Source organism: Pyricularia grisea (assembly GCF_004355905.1).
Source record: "Pyricularia grisea strain NI907 chromosome Unknown Pyricularia_grisea_NI907_Scaffold_8, whole genome shotgun sequence".
Taxonomy (NCBI): domain Eukaryota; kingdom Fungi; phylum Ascomycota; class Sordariomycetes; order Magnaporthales; family Pyriculariaceae; genus Pyricularia; species Pyricularia grisea.
Window position 1 is genome coordinate 1092309 of NW_022156721.1, and position 15764 is coordinate 1108072.

Below are 15764 nucleotides of genomic sequence, written 5' to 3' on the forward strand. Positions count from 1 at the left end.
GCGCAGGGCTAGAATTGTAGCCGCCAAAGCGACGTGGGAAAAAAGCTATACCATTAACGCTATTATACGCGTAATTTGCTTTATTGTTTTTATATTTGGCTATTTGTTCTTAACGTCGTTTGTTTGGGTTCTTTCTTGGCCCGTTTTTACTGGTTTTAACGGTATTATCCCCCGCGATAATTTTTTTGGACGTTTTTATAGCCTACGTATTATTGTTAGTTAATTTTTATACGTGCGCCCATAATCCTGGAATTATTTAGGATAAACGCCAACTTAAATAAAAGGTTTTACTTTATTATAATTACGTATTTGGTTCTAAAATTTGAAGTAGTTAGTAATATTTTACAATTTCTCAATTCCGAAATGGAAAGCAAAGATTAGCAATTAATAACAATAATATTATATTAAATATTTACTTTATTTTGGTTAACCTTCGGAAAGTCGTTGGGTTACACCTTATTTTTGTATTTGGGCGAATCCCTCCAATGCTGTTCAAATAAAAACTTTGCTGTAAAACATTTTCCGCAGCTGCAGATAATGGTGGAATTTCCCTTTTCCTGCGCTTCTTTTAAATTTTTACCCTTTTGTTTCGGCACGTTTATTTTCGAAATTAAAAATAGTTGATAATTGGGGAAAATAAGGCCGTCTGTTATCGAAATATATAAAAAAATTATATATAAATTATATTTATATTTAAATTCCAACCCCATATACCCATTTATAAATATTAAAAACCGGCAAATACGTAATACGCCTAAATATTTTTTTGTAATAAGTTAAAAATAAGTTATACGGTTATATTATTGGTTTAGGTTTATATTTTTGCGCCGTTTTCCAATTTGTAAAATAACTGGTAAAGGTTTTTAATAGATTAAATATAAAATGCATACCAAAAAGCTTCCACCAAATATTTTGGAAAAAACGCCGCCCTATTTAATTACCCTGGTTAAATACAATAAAGATAATATTTCGACCCTTTACCAACCGAAGAAAAAATGGTAAAACCAATATATATAATACGGCCGTTTACTTATTACGGGCCGAAACGTTACCGTCGGCGCGGATATATCCCTCGGCATAAGTTAATAATAATTTTAATGCTAAAACCCTTCCTTTTACATATCGGAAAACCATTCTCGCTTCGGTTTATGGGTAATAATACGGGATGGATATTATTATATAAAAATAAATCAGCCGGTAGGAATATCCCCGGTAACGTTTTGGGAAATTAATTAAACTTATAGGATAAGGATTATTTTTGTAATTGGCAGGCGATTATATGCCAAAACAGGCTTTTCGTTTAAATTGGGCAGGCAAACTTTTAATAATCTTACCAAACCAATATTTATTTGTCCTAAATCTTTTAATTGTTAACACCTCGTTACACCGCTTTTCTAATTAAGGCCTTCGTCCAAAATACCACCTGCATCTTAACCGCTATTAGCCAAATCCCGGATTTAATATAATAAAAGCGATTGAAAATTCCACCATCCATTTTTGGAACCAGGTAAATAAAATACAAAAATAACCCCACCGAAATTTAATTACGTATAATTATATAATAATATGTTAATTTAATTGTATTGCTGGAGTTAATTTATCCCATATTTTTCGGTAACGGACTAATGCCGTTTTGGGAAAAAAAATTCAGCATAATTACAGGAGGCTTTCCGGATAAAAGGATATACCAGGTAAATAGGCTAAAATAATATTATTTGGTAAAATCCTCCTGCGACCGTAATTGTACTGGAAGGCTTTTATGGTAAATTGTACCTGTTTTAAAGATATATACCGGGGAATTACCAATAAAAAATACGCTAAAATACCTGGAAATCTCGTTTATAAACTAAAATACGGGTCGCCGCCGTAATCTCCCCATTTCCAATTGTTTACCGTTTTCGGGGTATATGGTTGGTTGGAATTACCGACTTTCGATTTCGAACAGGGAGGTTTAAAGGTAAGACGGAAATTCGGGGGGGAGGTTTAATGCTGGGTTTTAAGGGGTACGTTTTGTAACGGGTTCGTTTTTATTGGCCTTTACCTTTACGGATAACATATGGTAATATTCCGGCAATTAATAAGGATATATTTGTGCCGATTCGTACCTTGCAACACTTTTCGCCCCAATTATTTTATTATAATTAAACCTGGCTTAATATACGTCGAATTTTTTTGGTAAAAAGCTATAACAAATTTTAACCCACCGCAATATTTTTAAAAAAACCCAACTTTTGTATAGCCGCATTGGTGAATTATGGCAAATAAAGGTAACCCCTAACGACGTATTTGGCCTAAGATGTCGCGGTTAATTAGGTTTAAGCAATTCCAGGGGTAGGTATTTTTAACGGAAAGTAAAGCTATAAATAAATACCAACCGTTATTATTATTAAACTTTTAAGCGTAGTATTTCCAGATTTTGACCCATAGCATCGTTTTTTTTGGTTTCCTATCGGCCCCATACCTTATACAGCTCTATAGCCCCAAACAAAGAACGATATATGGTAAAAAAAAAGGTAAAATCCGATTAATAATATAATATAATTTTCTAAACTAAATATAATTATTTGCTTTATTATTTCCTTTGTTAATTATTTACGGGTTTAGGAAGGGGCATATCTGCGGTTAATATAAAAATAGCCTGTTCGTTTATAAGCAAATAGCGAGTTAATAAATTACGTATGTAAATACGTAACGTTAAAAACCAGGAGACGAATTTTCAACAGAATTTGCGATTACGTAAATAGGGGTTGGATAAAATACGGTTAATTTATTATATTATTTTTACCGATCGCAGCGATTATACGATTTTATTAACAACCTCTTTATTTGTTTGGAAAACCCTTTATACGATCCGAGATATTCGATTTTAACTGCAAAAAATTTCCCAATCCGACAAAATAACGCCACGTCCCGGCTTTTGTTTAACATCGCATTAAATTTGAACCTACCGATTTAATATGCCGTTAAATACGGGCTTAATTAGTGGTACGTTAAACCAATAGTAACTCTGGAACATATTTTTTTCTTTACAGGTAAATATTCCCGTGGTACGGGAATTTTTAAATACGACCAAAATAAGAAATTAAAAATTTCTAATTTAAAATTAAGTCGGGACCCCCCCTAACGGATTACCCCCCCTAGCGAATTACCCTAAAAATCACGATCCGGATTAATATTACCAATAATAATTTATTATATTAATACCAATTTATTCGACTATTATATATTCCATTATATTACCGGAATCGTTAAAATTTAAAAATGTTTTACGCATTTTTTTAATTGTACCGGCTTTTATTTAAATGTATTGGATTTCCCGCAATTTAACGAACGTAAAATTTGGGTTTAAAACCACCCTCTTTTTTTTCTTTAATGCCGTTATTTCCAATTGGGTTTCCAATATTTTTATTCGTATTAGGGCCGTTATAAATTGTAAATTTTTGGATTTAAAATTTTTTCGAAATTTGGAAAATAATAACCGTTGGGTAAAATTATTTCCAATTAATTGGGTATAATAAACCAATTAATCCGTAACCTTTTTAAAATTATTTGGGGTTTTTTATACCATAATAAAAACGTTTTGGTCGAAATTTAAAATTTCCCCCGGATTAATTGGTAATTTTGTTCGTTTTTTACTTTTATTTAAAGGCGTAATAATATATTATTCCATACGTAAATTGCAATTTTCCAAAAATAGTGGGTTTAATAACGGTTTGGTTATATTAACGGGCTATAACCCTATTATACGTTAACCGTTTATAATAATTTAAACGGTAAAAGTTTTTTAACGGGCTTGGTAAAAATTAGCAAAAAAAAATCGTTTACTAATAATTGTAAAATTGTTAAATTTACCTATTTTTAATAATTGCCGCCGGTAAGCCTTTTTTAAAGTCGAAAAAACCGTTAAATTTAACGGTTAAAAAACGTAAAATATATATACCGGTAAATAAATTATATAAACGTTATTTTCGAAATATTTGGCCATAAAATCGGGGGTAATATATAATCCGGGGCCGTTAATAATTAATAATCGAACCTTTATAAGCCGGGTTAATTTGGTATTTGGAAAAAATACCGTTTCCAGCCATTATAATATAATATTATTATTTATTTACCCGTTTTTTAAAACCGTAAAATACTATAATTTATATTAATTTAAATTGGTAAAAAATTATTATTATTCTACCGATTTTCCTTTAAATATAACGAAAGGAAAAAAGGCCCGGCCGGTAACCGAAATACATTCGATAAACGTAGTCCAACCACGCGTTCCAGGCTGTTTTTTAAATATTATTTTCGTAAATCGCGATTTTAATATTAGGCCGTTAAATTCCTGGCCTTTTAATATACCGGTTTCGTCCATATTCCAACGATTTTGGGGTTTAATAACCCGTATTTTTAAAATATTTAACCGTTACCACCATTCCCTAATAATAACCGTAATAACGTTATTAATACGTTGTAAATTAATACGTAAAAGCCGTTATATTTTTAAAAAGGGATGGCGATTTAAAAAACCTTGGATCCATCGTTTCCCTAAAGGTTTTAAATTATTTTTAACTTTTAAAATCCGGCCGGCTAAATTACGTAACTTTTAGTGGGTCGGTAAAAGCCCTAATACGGTTTAAATTAATATCCAATTTAAAAAATAGGCTTTTTAAATATTAAATAAACGTTGGAACGGTTTTTGGGCTTTACGGCGAAACTAACTGCCGGTATATTGGCTTTGGAAGATAATATATGAAATTCCGTATTCGATCGAGGTTTTCCGGATTAATTGGCCGGCCACGATAACGTTAAAGGCGATATTAATATTAGATTTTAAATATCGCGGTATTGTTAATTAAAAAATTAGAATCCAAAATATGGGATTAAACGCGAAAAAATTGATTAAATAACGCGTTAATATTAATTGGGGTGGTTGGGAATATTCGGTGGCTGGGAGTAATCCGTTAGGGGGGGTAATCCGTTAGGGGGGGTCCCGACTTATTATACGGATAACCTCCACAGGACCGGTGAAAATAAGCTACGAACGCGGTTTAATGTTATTAATCCTGCCTTATTTAAATATCGCTCCAATATAAATTGCAACCGAGGCGCATATTACGACAAATTCGATTTAAAATTAGTTATTGGGACGTTATCCAAAACCACCAGCGAATTTAATGTCGATATGGAGAAATTTAGCTGCGAGGAGGTTTTGGACTGTTTGCACGCGATTTACAAGGTATTTTTTTCCTTTATATTTATTCGTAATGGCTTTAAAAAATATGCGAATTATAAAAAACTATTACTGAATTTTGCGACGTAAAAAGGTCCAGTTGAAGGTTTTTGTTACCAACGTTACTAATTAGGTGATCGAGCGCCATATATTTTCCAATTTTAAACACGTTTTATCCCCCTTAGTCGTGGCAATTATAAACGACACCGAAATTAAATCCGTTGCCCCCGAAAGTTTTGTAATATATTACCAGCGCAAATTTTTGTTAAACCGCATATTAAATTTAAGGAGAGCTGTATTATTTTTCGAAATGCGGTGGGAATGTTGTAAATTATTTCAAATTGGAAACGCCATTTTTATTTTTTTTTGCCGCAAGTGGGAAATTTGGTTGGATTGTAAAATAATCCGAGCTTTAAATTGGAAATATAAATGGTATTTGGTTTGTCCTTTTTGTTTTTTTTTAATGTGCCTATTAAAATCCCATTTTATATTTATATTTTACCCGTCCCTGTTTATACCAATTACCAAAAAACTGAAAAAAAAGTCGGATTAGTTATTGGACCGTTTTAACCATTTTAAATGGCATTTTCGGAAAGCCCGAATGAACGTTTAGCAAATGGTTATATACACGTATGTGTTTAAATATGGCCAAAAGTTTCCAATCTCCGTGCTAAAGGCTATGGGCGTTAATAACGAGATGCAGCCCGACAATTTGCGGTGTTATATTCGTCCAAAAAATGCATTTACAATTGGTTAACGTAAACCTTGCATTAAAAAATAGGTAATCGTATAACTGCTGTTTTGGCAAAAAGGCCTTTATTTTTGTTTGCGCGGTTTATTGCCTAATCGCAGGGTTAATTTTGCCAATAATTTTATCGGGGGTTTTCCGTCCTACCCACCTTTTTGGAAACCTGAACAAAACTTTTTTTTTCGACGCTGTTTACTAAACAAAACGCCAAATACCCCTTAGTGGTGTTTTTATAATTTTACGAAAATGGCATTATATAAATTTGCCACCTACAATTTAAATATTATTACGTAGCCCCTTTATAAAGGAATTTATCCGATTGGTTGGTTATGTCGCACAAACGCAGCCTAACCAATTGGCCTGTTTTTTGTAATGTTGTGTTAATCCGTTTATAATTTGCGCTGCTAAAATGGGGTTATAAATGCCCAAAAAGCTATTTACGCCATTGCAAGGCCAGCCAATCGAGTTGCGTATTTGTTTACCGCCGCGAAAAACCGATGGAGGGCTCCTGCATTTGGCCATTCGATAGCTGTGGTAAATGCTTATTAAAAAAGCTTGTAATACCCGAGTAATAATACAATTAAAGGCGCGTTTTTGTTTTTGACCGAAACCGAAAAGTAACAAGCGGCAATACCCTGAAAAACTACGGGCCCTCCTTTTATCAACCTACGTTAAAATTTAAAAAGCAAGGGCGAAAATCGATTTAAATATATTCCAGTTAAATGCCGGAATACTACCCAAAATTATCCTCTTATTAGGCTCCGTGGAGGTGAAGGCCAATAGAAATAAGCTCACCACAAAATCTACCCCTCAAAGCCGGTAAAAGGCGAGGGTTAGTAGATTTAACCAATCACATGCCCCGAAAATGGTAACCTGTTGGGGGTAGGGGAAATCACGGCGGCGAACCCATGTTTTTAAATACCCTGTAATTTAGCTTGTTAGAGGTGCCCAGGCAATATAGCGTCTTTTGCTATTGGTGCTTCCCCGGTATATCCTGGAATTAGGGCATAATTTTATCTTAAAGGCTTCCCAGTATAGCTGCTTATTATGCAGGAGGCCCTCCATAAATCGACCCACCCTTTTACGGTTACCCCCCTTTACGGATACCTTAAATCGCGCAGGTGAATATTCGCAACCAGGACTTCAATCTTTATCTTCACTACTAAAACTAGCTACTTCGATGCAATCCAACATATCAGCTCGTTCCCCTTCATTTGAAGATTCTGAATCTATGATTTCGATTGCCCCAGCTTGCACTTGTGCATCGCGAACACCTTTAATCGATGCAAAGGTGGAATTTGGGTCTGTTTGGACCTTCCTCCGCTTCCGAGGCTGTAGCTTTTCAATTTTGGCTTTTAATATCTCAATTTGCCGTGTTTTGTAAGCAATTTCGACGTTTTTGTTGGCCATGCCTTTTTCCACACACCGGAACAACGTTCTGCATGTTGAATTTATACCTTCAATCGCATAATATTTAACGAACGACTTCCTCAAATCTGCAAACCCCGACGGGGTTTTCCAAACGACTGCAGAAGCTTCCTGGTCAATTAAAGCTGGTGAAGATACATTATTTTCACTATTTGACAACCCTATAATTTTTAATCGAAGCCTTTTTCGTCGTCGAGTGACGTTTTCGAGCAAAAGGGGGTTGAAAAGCGGTTTGGCCATATTGACAGGTCAAATACCACCCGCTTTAAAGCCTGACCGGATATTCGATTTTGTTGGGGCCTTTTTCCGTGCGTTTGCATAGCACCGTAGAAACCATCGCTTTCTAATAACCGTATTGTCAACACGAGAACCCAAATTCGTAATGAGTGTTCTGTACTCTCTTTTCAACACGGAAAAAATGGATAAATCGAGAGGCTGGAGAACATGAGAGGTATGAGGAGGCAGGTAAATGATATAAATATTATGCTGTACGCATAAAATCATAAATTCGGTTATTGTATGGCTACCGTGGCCATCCATAACCAATAATCGCACCTTTGTAGGGTTTGCTGGAGTAGTTTCTGGCAAAAAAATAATTTTAAGCCACTCCAATGCGGTTTCGTTGGTAGTCCAGCCGTTCTTTGTAGCGGTAAACTTCCATCCTTAAAAATCCTCGTAGTTAATAATAGGGAACCATTGTTGTTGGACGCTTTTGCCTTTAAAAATAACAAGCGGGTTGGTCGCTTTGCCGGCCGCAGATATGCTTTGTATACCAGAGGTCCAATTACGACCTGCAGGCTGTTTTTTCTAAATCCCACGGGTATAACGGGATCCTACAACAAGCCCATTCTCTCCCATACCTTTAATAATTCCAAACTCGTCCATGTTATGGATCTTTTCGGGCTTAAGGGCCCTTATAAGGGGGGTTTCGAAATGTTAGAACCATTCCTTAATTATAGCCGTAATTGCACCATTTATACGTGCGTGATCCATAGTCTTGGGTCTTTGGGTCCTAAGGATTGGATGCTGGGCCAAAAATCGGTTAATCCAATGCTTCCCAACCCCGGACTCGTCGCCAGAGGTAAGGAGGATCCGGTTCGCGATTTCCTTAATCTTTTTGTGGGTAAGAGGGTAGCCCAAAATCTCTTAACCCAAACACCATTCTGCTAGCATTGTTTCCTGGCTGTTAGAAAGCTTTTGGCGTGACTCATTATACTGCGCGCGGGATGGGTGGCTTTGGAATCGCCTTCGAAAAGTGGTGGTCGGAATATTGTGATTTTTGGCGGCTGTAGCGATTGGGACATTATTCCGAACCTCTACCGCGGCTTCGTATAAATCAGTTTCTGTATATCGATACATGGCGTAAATAACAATTAAATAAGCTTACAAATAATAAAAAATGACGCGAAATGGTGTAGATATTCGCGTTCGCGTTCGACGTATAGAAACACGGGTGTGGGCCAACGTGGTATCCGTGAAGGGGGGTGACCGTAAAGGGGTGGGTCGACTTAGTTTTTCTAAGGTAAAATCGCGTATATTTGAACAACAGCGATTAAGAGCCTTGTATTTACATTCTAGGTTCGACCGTTATAGAACTATACCGCCTGGCGGCCCAGGATTTCAAAACCACAGGGTACATTAATACAAACTTTGTTTAAACGTCCGTCAGAAAAATAGGAACGGCCTGGCCGGCACAATAATACAACGTGGACCAATGAATAGATAATTTGAAAATAAAACCAAAAACCCGCAATCGACAATCTGTTTTTTTGGCCTTTTTATCAAATTAATTGCACGGCAGGAAATACAGTTTATTCGAAATACCCAGGGGAAAATAATAGAATATAAAGGCTGACCTCGAAACAAACCTTTCTATTTTCTTAAATTCCATTATTATATTTCCTTATTGCCTCTTCGAAAGCGACACCATATGAAATTAATTTTGGAATAAGAATATAAATTCTTGAAACTCGCTGCGGCTTGCGATTGTTATGGGGTTTTCCAAAGACTCAAAACTTGCCCTTTATACGACAGCAATATTGCTCCTGGTCGTTTCCGGTTTCCTAGTGGGATTAAAAACATGGGTTCAAATTTCCTTAGCTGGACTACGCACCGTTGATGGTTAGTGCGACTGACTGGTGTTTATGTTTATTCTGTCTCCATTTTTTTTTTTTTTTGTTTTTGCTTTTATTTTTACCTTTTACATTCTTTTTTTGGTTAGCCAGCAACTTATCAACAAACCTAAATAATGCCCTGATGTTAACGTTGGGCCCCACATCTCCGACCGCCCTAAAGTCCGGCCCTTAAAAATATCTACTCAGCCACATTAACCCTTTGTTTTATTTTATAAATATTCAGACAAATTTTTCATTTTGGAACTCGATTTTTAAAAATTTTTGCTCCAAACTTTCCAATAAAACAGTATATTGAAAATCAGCTTTTTGCTGCCGTTTCTAACATAAAAAATGGCAAATCAGTTTACAAAACCTCGCAAAAATGGGGTATTCCTCGGAATACCTTTTACGATCGTTTAAAGGGGGCCCAATCAATTCAACAAGCGAAAAAATTTTGTTAAAGGCTTTCACAGGAGCAGGAAACCTATTTGGCAGATTGGGTATTTGCGCAGGCCGCGTTAGGCCTTCCGCCAACGCATTAAGAACTACGCTATTTTGCGGAACGAATCCTTCAGGCCTCCGGAGAAACAAAACGCCTTGGGAAACGCTGGATTATGTGAGGATCAGGCCCCCAAACCTAACCTTAGAATCGCCATTCCACTTACCAGCCACGCTAAGCCCAGGGCGCGTAAAAGGTCCACTAACTCCGTATTTAAACGCGTTTCCCCAACGCTCCGTTAATGGTAATTTCTTTTTTTTTTCAGTTTAGAATTTTCGTCGATAGCGCCTAATACACTGAGGTTCTCCAATATATACCTGGCCGTGACAGGTGGTATGCGCGACTCGGTGATGAACCACGTTACAAGTTTTTATAAAACAAATTCGGTCACATTATTTGTATAGCCCCGGTATAATTATAAAACCCCAGCGGATATTAAAATATCCGTCCTGGGTAAAAGAAAATGTACATTTTTTATATAAGTTACACCCTTAATAATAACATATTAAAAAGGTGTTGAAGTTTATTAAAACAAAAATAATATACTATAAATATGATAAAAAATGCGAGTGTTATATTTTTAAGAAGGTTCGTAAAGCGGTAATTCGATTCTAATTTAACACCTGATATAAATAGGTAATAATTAAAATACGTTGAGGATTTAAAGTTCGAACTCACCTAATGCCGCATTAAATTTAATTTCACGCACATTGCATATATTAGTTAATACATTTTAATTAATGCAGTATTCACTTTCAAACGACGCCCGAATAAATTTTTATGGGTTTAAAAATACCTAATGATTTTATATAATATAAAAGCCACCTTCGTAAAAGTTGGCAAAGGATTCAATAATGTATATTTATTTTAACAAATAACCGCCTCCCATTAAAGCTTTTCACACAATTTACGTTTGGCCAATAAAGTTCTTCGACTATTCTTTTTCCTTGATTTTACTCTTTTTTGTCCGCTTTTTTAAATTAGGTAAGCCTGATAAAAACACTTTTAAAATGTTGCCAACATATACCATCCACCCTAACAATATCAGGATTATAATTTTATAAAACATGTTGGACGCGTATACGCTAACCATCTTTAACCAGTTAAACCGAGTGCGGGGTCCTTTTTAAAAGAGAATGCATTTCCTAACTATTATTACCATTTTCGCCATGGTTCAAATTGGGTTGGCGGAAAGCTATGGGGACTGTTTCGAGAGCCACTTACCGAGAAAAGAGGGTTATCCGGCTACTCCGCATAATCTTCGCCATGCCGACCATATGTGCCTTCATCTTCCGACGCCCCAAATATCGGCAGTGTAACAATCCTCTATAATCCTGTAACAAAGGTGTGGGCTTGATTAAACAGTCAAAAAAAGCTGGATTATATATTAGAGCTACGTTTTGTAATTAAATATGCAGTAAATAAATAACCAGCGTTAAACGCCTGCCAATGTTTTAAACGTTTATTCTGTTTTAAAAACAAATAATAAATAAAACAAATAGTTAACGTGGTTCATCAGGACCCGGGCCACTTTTTCGGTCGGTCCAACTCCCAGCTTTAATTGCAACGCAAGCATTACTTATTTTACCTTAATATAATCGGAAATAGATATAACGTGGTTCATCAGGACCCCGGACACTTTTCCTGCACAATACTATTTCCAATTTCAATTGCAACGCCAGCGTTGTTCAATTTACCTTAATTCAATCGGATATATGTACATCAGACATTTCTGCATCCTCCTGACAGGTGCGTGCATTATGTCCAGGTTTACCGCAATTGCCGCAACGTCGTTCTCGGTGTTTTAATTTTTTGTAGGGTTTGGGGCTGGATATGTCGTTTTTTAACGCGTTTTTTAACCTAAATATTTCCGCTTTTAACCTAGCGATTTCGTTGGTTGGGTCGTTTGCGTCGCCCATTATTTTGGGGTTATTTTTTGTGCGTTTACGTTAAGCTCCGGGAACCGCGAAGAAAATGCAATTTCGATCTCGTCCTCGATATTGGAATTGGTGCCTGGGTAAAAGTTTGTTTCGCTTTTTAATCGGGTCGGGTCGTTAATGGGGCGGTTTATTTGCTCCGCCTGGTTCGTAATTAATTTTTGTAATTTTCTGCTCGCAGGTGGATGGTTTTTTAATATGGGCATAGGTTGGATCGGTCGTGGTCGGGGACTGGAATTAACGTCCCTGTTAAACTCCGGTCGGGTCGGGTTTATCGGGTGCGGATTTATTTTCGTCGTTTGCCAGCGGCGTAAAAATAAATTGTTGCGTTTTATTTAGTAATCGCTAGGCCAACGATTTTTTTAAAAATAGAATTATATTACGGCCAGGGTAAATATAACACGGAAGCTAGTTTATTGGCATTTATCGACGAAGATTTTACTTTGAGGAGAAGAAAGCAAATAAACAAATTTTGGGCTTAACGCGACGTCGATGAAAATATCACCCTGGTGGGTTGTTGGTCAGGGGTTAGGGTCGGGTCTGGTGATTTTATGGTCCAAATGTCACATCGATAACTAGGTAATAATTAAAATATGTTAAATGTGAGGATCAGGCCCCCAGACCTACCCTCAGAATCACGACTCGGCTCCACGCCGAGCCAGGGATCGGATAAAGGGTCCACTAACCCCGGATTTAAACGCGTCTCTCCAGCGCGCCGTTAATTGTAATTTCTCTCTTCTTTTCAGTTTAAAATTTTCGTTAATAGCGACTAATACACTAAGTTCTCCAATGTATATTTGGCCGTGACAATAACTTGATTCGAATTTCGTATCTCTTGTAGTCCCTTGGAAAACTTTTTACGGTATAATAAAGGTATTAAGGACAAGTAAGTGGTATGACGAGGTAACATTGGTCCAACGATTATATAGTTGGAACACCTAATCTCCGATCACAGTCCCAGGATATACAAACTAACGTAATATAATTAACCCCTTAACCCCACCTTATCATAAAAACGGGGGGTTTTTTAATGCGGTAAACTTAATACCCACTTTATATGGTCGCGCTGCGGTCGCGATTTTTTTTACCTTGCGAGTTTTAATCGGGTCCTGTTAGACTGAAGCAGTCATCCCACACGCAGAGCTTAATAGCCGCTGCAATGTTTTCTAACTTCCTCCAAAATAGTTACAGGCAGTACAAAAACGACACTAACCGGTTCGCAATATGGCTGGTTAATTTTGCGAAGAAGGTTGGCCTTGAACCTGCCTGTCTTTCTTCCATTCCAGCGGCCAAAAGGAAGAAAAAAGATGCCGGTCAGCCTAGGTCTTTTTACCGCCTGAGTTTACGCTGCTTCAAGGCAGGATTTTGGAGCTTTATAGCTTAAAAGCTTACAATTATTTAATCACAGGCTCTGCATCCAAGGCAGCTAAATACCAAATTACTGTAGGGGAGTTTTTGACGCTCGCGCGAGCTATTTTTAATACCAGCCTTAAAGCGCCCTCCCGGATGCTTAACGTTGCCAAACGTGCTATTACATTCCGTAAAAATGTGATTTTGTGGTTTTTAGGACGGGGTCGCGATGCCGTCGAAAAAAGACATGCCCATTTTATTCAGGTTTTGGAAGAAATTTGCGAGCTTCTTTCCTGGGAAACAACGCCGTCATTTGGCTTAACGAGCATTGCCCACCGCGATAAAAAACCTATTGGCGTAGTCGAAAATTACGATTCGTCCGCGCCCGCTTGGGTTAATTGGTTTGCTTCTTTCGTTGTCGAAAACGCTGAAAATGAATTAGCAACGTTAACTATTAATAATGTTATCCAGCTGGAAATTGTCGAAAATGACGCAAAGGAACCTGATAACGATTTCCTGTCCCAGCCCTTTTTCAGAATTTTATGCTTGCTCCATAATTTGTCAAACTGGAAACGCTTTTTGTCCGACACCGTAAATCCTACCACTACCAGTACATCTTTTGGGGCCCGTTCGTAATTCTAATATTGCTTAATGGATTAAATATAACTGCTCCAAAATCGATTTCGCGACTGCCGCTGTAGTCACAGACACCGCCCTGCAGCTGGCGCGAAATTTGGTCCAAGATGTTTTGGAGGACCACCAGCACCAATTCCCTGTAGGAGGAATAGGCCTGCAACAATTGGTTGTTTCCGTGGCTGCCCAGCTCGCAGGGATTTCATTGCACCTACCCCTACCACAATAGGGCGGCCTGCCATATAATGAGGAACTGTTAAATATCGCTGAATTTGCGTTCTTTCCTACCGGAGTCCTGTTACAATTATTTTTCGACGTTATTAAAAACGGCAATATTCCAATTTATAAATTAGATTATTACGGCAATTATAACGCTAAAACGGATCGATTTAAAATGTCCGTTATCGAAAAATTTAATAAGGATAAAATTTTTTTGCTGGAACTTTTTCCCGAATATTGCGTGGTTGCAAATTTTGGCGCCCTTTTACCTGTACGCGACGAAATTACCGCCAATTTCGTCGAATATTACACTATTAAAAATTTCAATTTGTGGTATTACTTTGCCTTTCAAATCGTCCTCGACGTTTACCACGTTATTCGCTATTACCGCCTAAACGCCGCCGCGAACCTTCGTATAAACGGTTTATATATTGCGAAAATTATCGACGAATATTTTAAATTATCCAAAATTTACCCGTACCCGGAATTTTGGTTTAAAAAAGGAAACCTGGAAATTAAAAAAATACGGAACCTTATCGCGACCTGGATCGAAAGAGATCCTTTTTTGGTAATAAGAATGGATGCTTATTCCGTAATCGATAAAAATAATCGATTTGGCGCTTAGCAGCTTTTATTTTTACGAAACCCTGTTATTTGCGGTATTTTGGTCTTTTCCTTCAAAGTCCGCATACAAATTATCGGGTAATTTCTCCTGTCGCAGTGGTTCGATGTGCAGCAGCTGGCTTTCCTTTACAACCTGGTTTAGTTAATTCCCGGCCTTAAATTCCCTTGGCCAGACATGGAACTTTTCCTCAAAATCTACGGAAAGAGTAACTTAATTAGTTAATCGTAATTGTCGGACCCTGCGGCGCGCCTTTCCCCACTTTCATATCGGGATATAATTGCAGGTAAACGAAAAAAAAATGACCGCCCATTTAACTAATATGCCCAACATAAATAGCCGCCCCCCAAAATTTTTCTCGTTGCTTTTTGTTCCATCTGCCGCCTGTAATACGCGGGGTACGGGGCCGCATTACATGCGCCCTACAAATTAGTTTACGCGAGTAAGCTGGATATCGACGTAATGGTTTGGGAAATAATTAGTCCCATTATTTGTTCGCCTTGTTTTGCCAATATTATTATTCCATTACATTTTTTTAAACATCGACGTTTGTAAACGAATTTTACTTGATTGTTTGCTAGATTAAGCCTTGATAACCCATTAGCTCCTTAACAGGCAATATGCTCGATACAGTATTCCCACTTTTTATTTGTTCGTCGTTATTCCGTCCAATATTAGTAATAATAATAATAGTAGTAGTAATAATATTATTTAACGCCGGGCTCGGCCCGGCTTATTAACCGGCCGTTAGCAATTTTCCGAAAAATATTTCGACGCGCGTTTTATCTTTTTTATTTATATAAAAGGAAAATAAAAAGGGTAAAAACGGATTATACCTAACCGGGTTCGGGCCCGGTTTTATTTAAAAGGGTTAATTTACTAATATAACCCCGTGCCTAAAATACGCGGAAAATTCGTTTATCGGTTTATACCGTAAAATATAAATAAAGAAATAATAAATTTATTTTTCGTTTAAATTTAAATCGTTTATAA

The 15764-nt window shown here is 36.8% G+C and overlaps 2 protein-coding genes across 2 annotated transcripts; both read left to right on the forward strand.

The window, feature by feature from the left end:
• Positions 1–995: 995 nt before the first annotated feature.
• On the forward strand, positions 996–1466 carry PgNI_12086 (uncharacterized protein; the record flags this gene model as incomplete). The annotated part of the gene is made up of 2 exons (XM_031132041.1): positions 996–1228; positions 1418–1466. 2 exons carry the CDS (start codon positions 996–998, stop codon positions 1464–1466), a joined length of 282 nt encoding a protein of 93 aa, XP_030977303.1.
• An 11640-nt stretch (positions 1467–13106) lies between these two features.
• PgNI_12087 (uncharacterized protein) lies at positions 13107–14774 on the forward strand (the record flags this gene model as incomplete). The annotated part of the gene is made up of 4 exons (XM_031132042.1): positions 13107–13260; positions 13356–13888; positions 14019–14099; positions 14160–14774. 4 exons carry the CDS (start codon positions 13107–13109, stop codon positions 14772–14774), a joined length of 1383 nt encoding a protein of 460 aa, XP_030977317.1.
• Between the last annotated feature and the right edge of the window lie 990 nt (positions 14775–15764).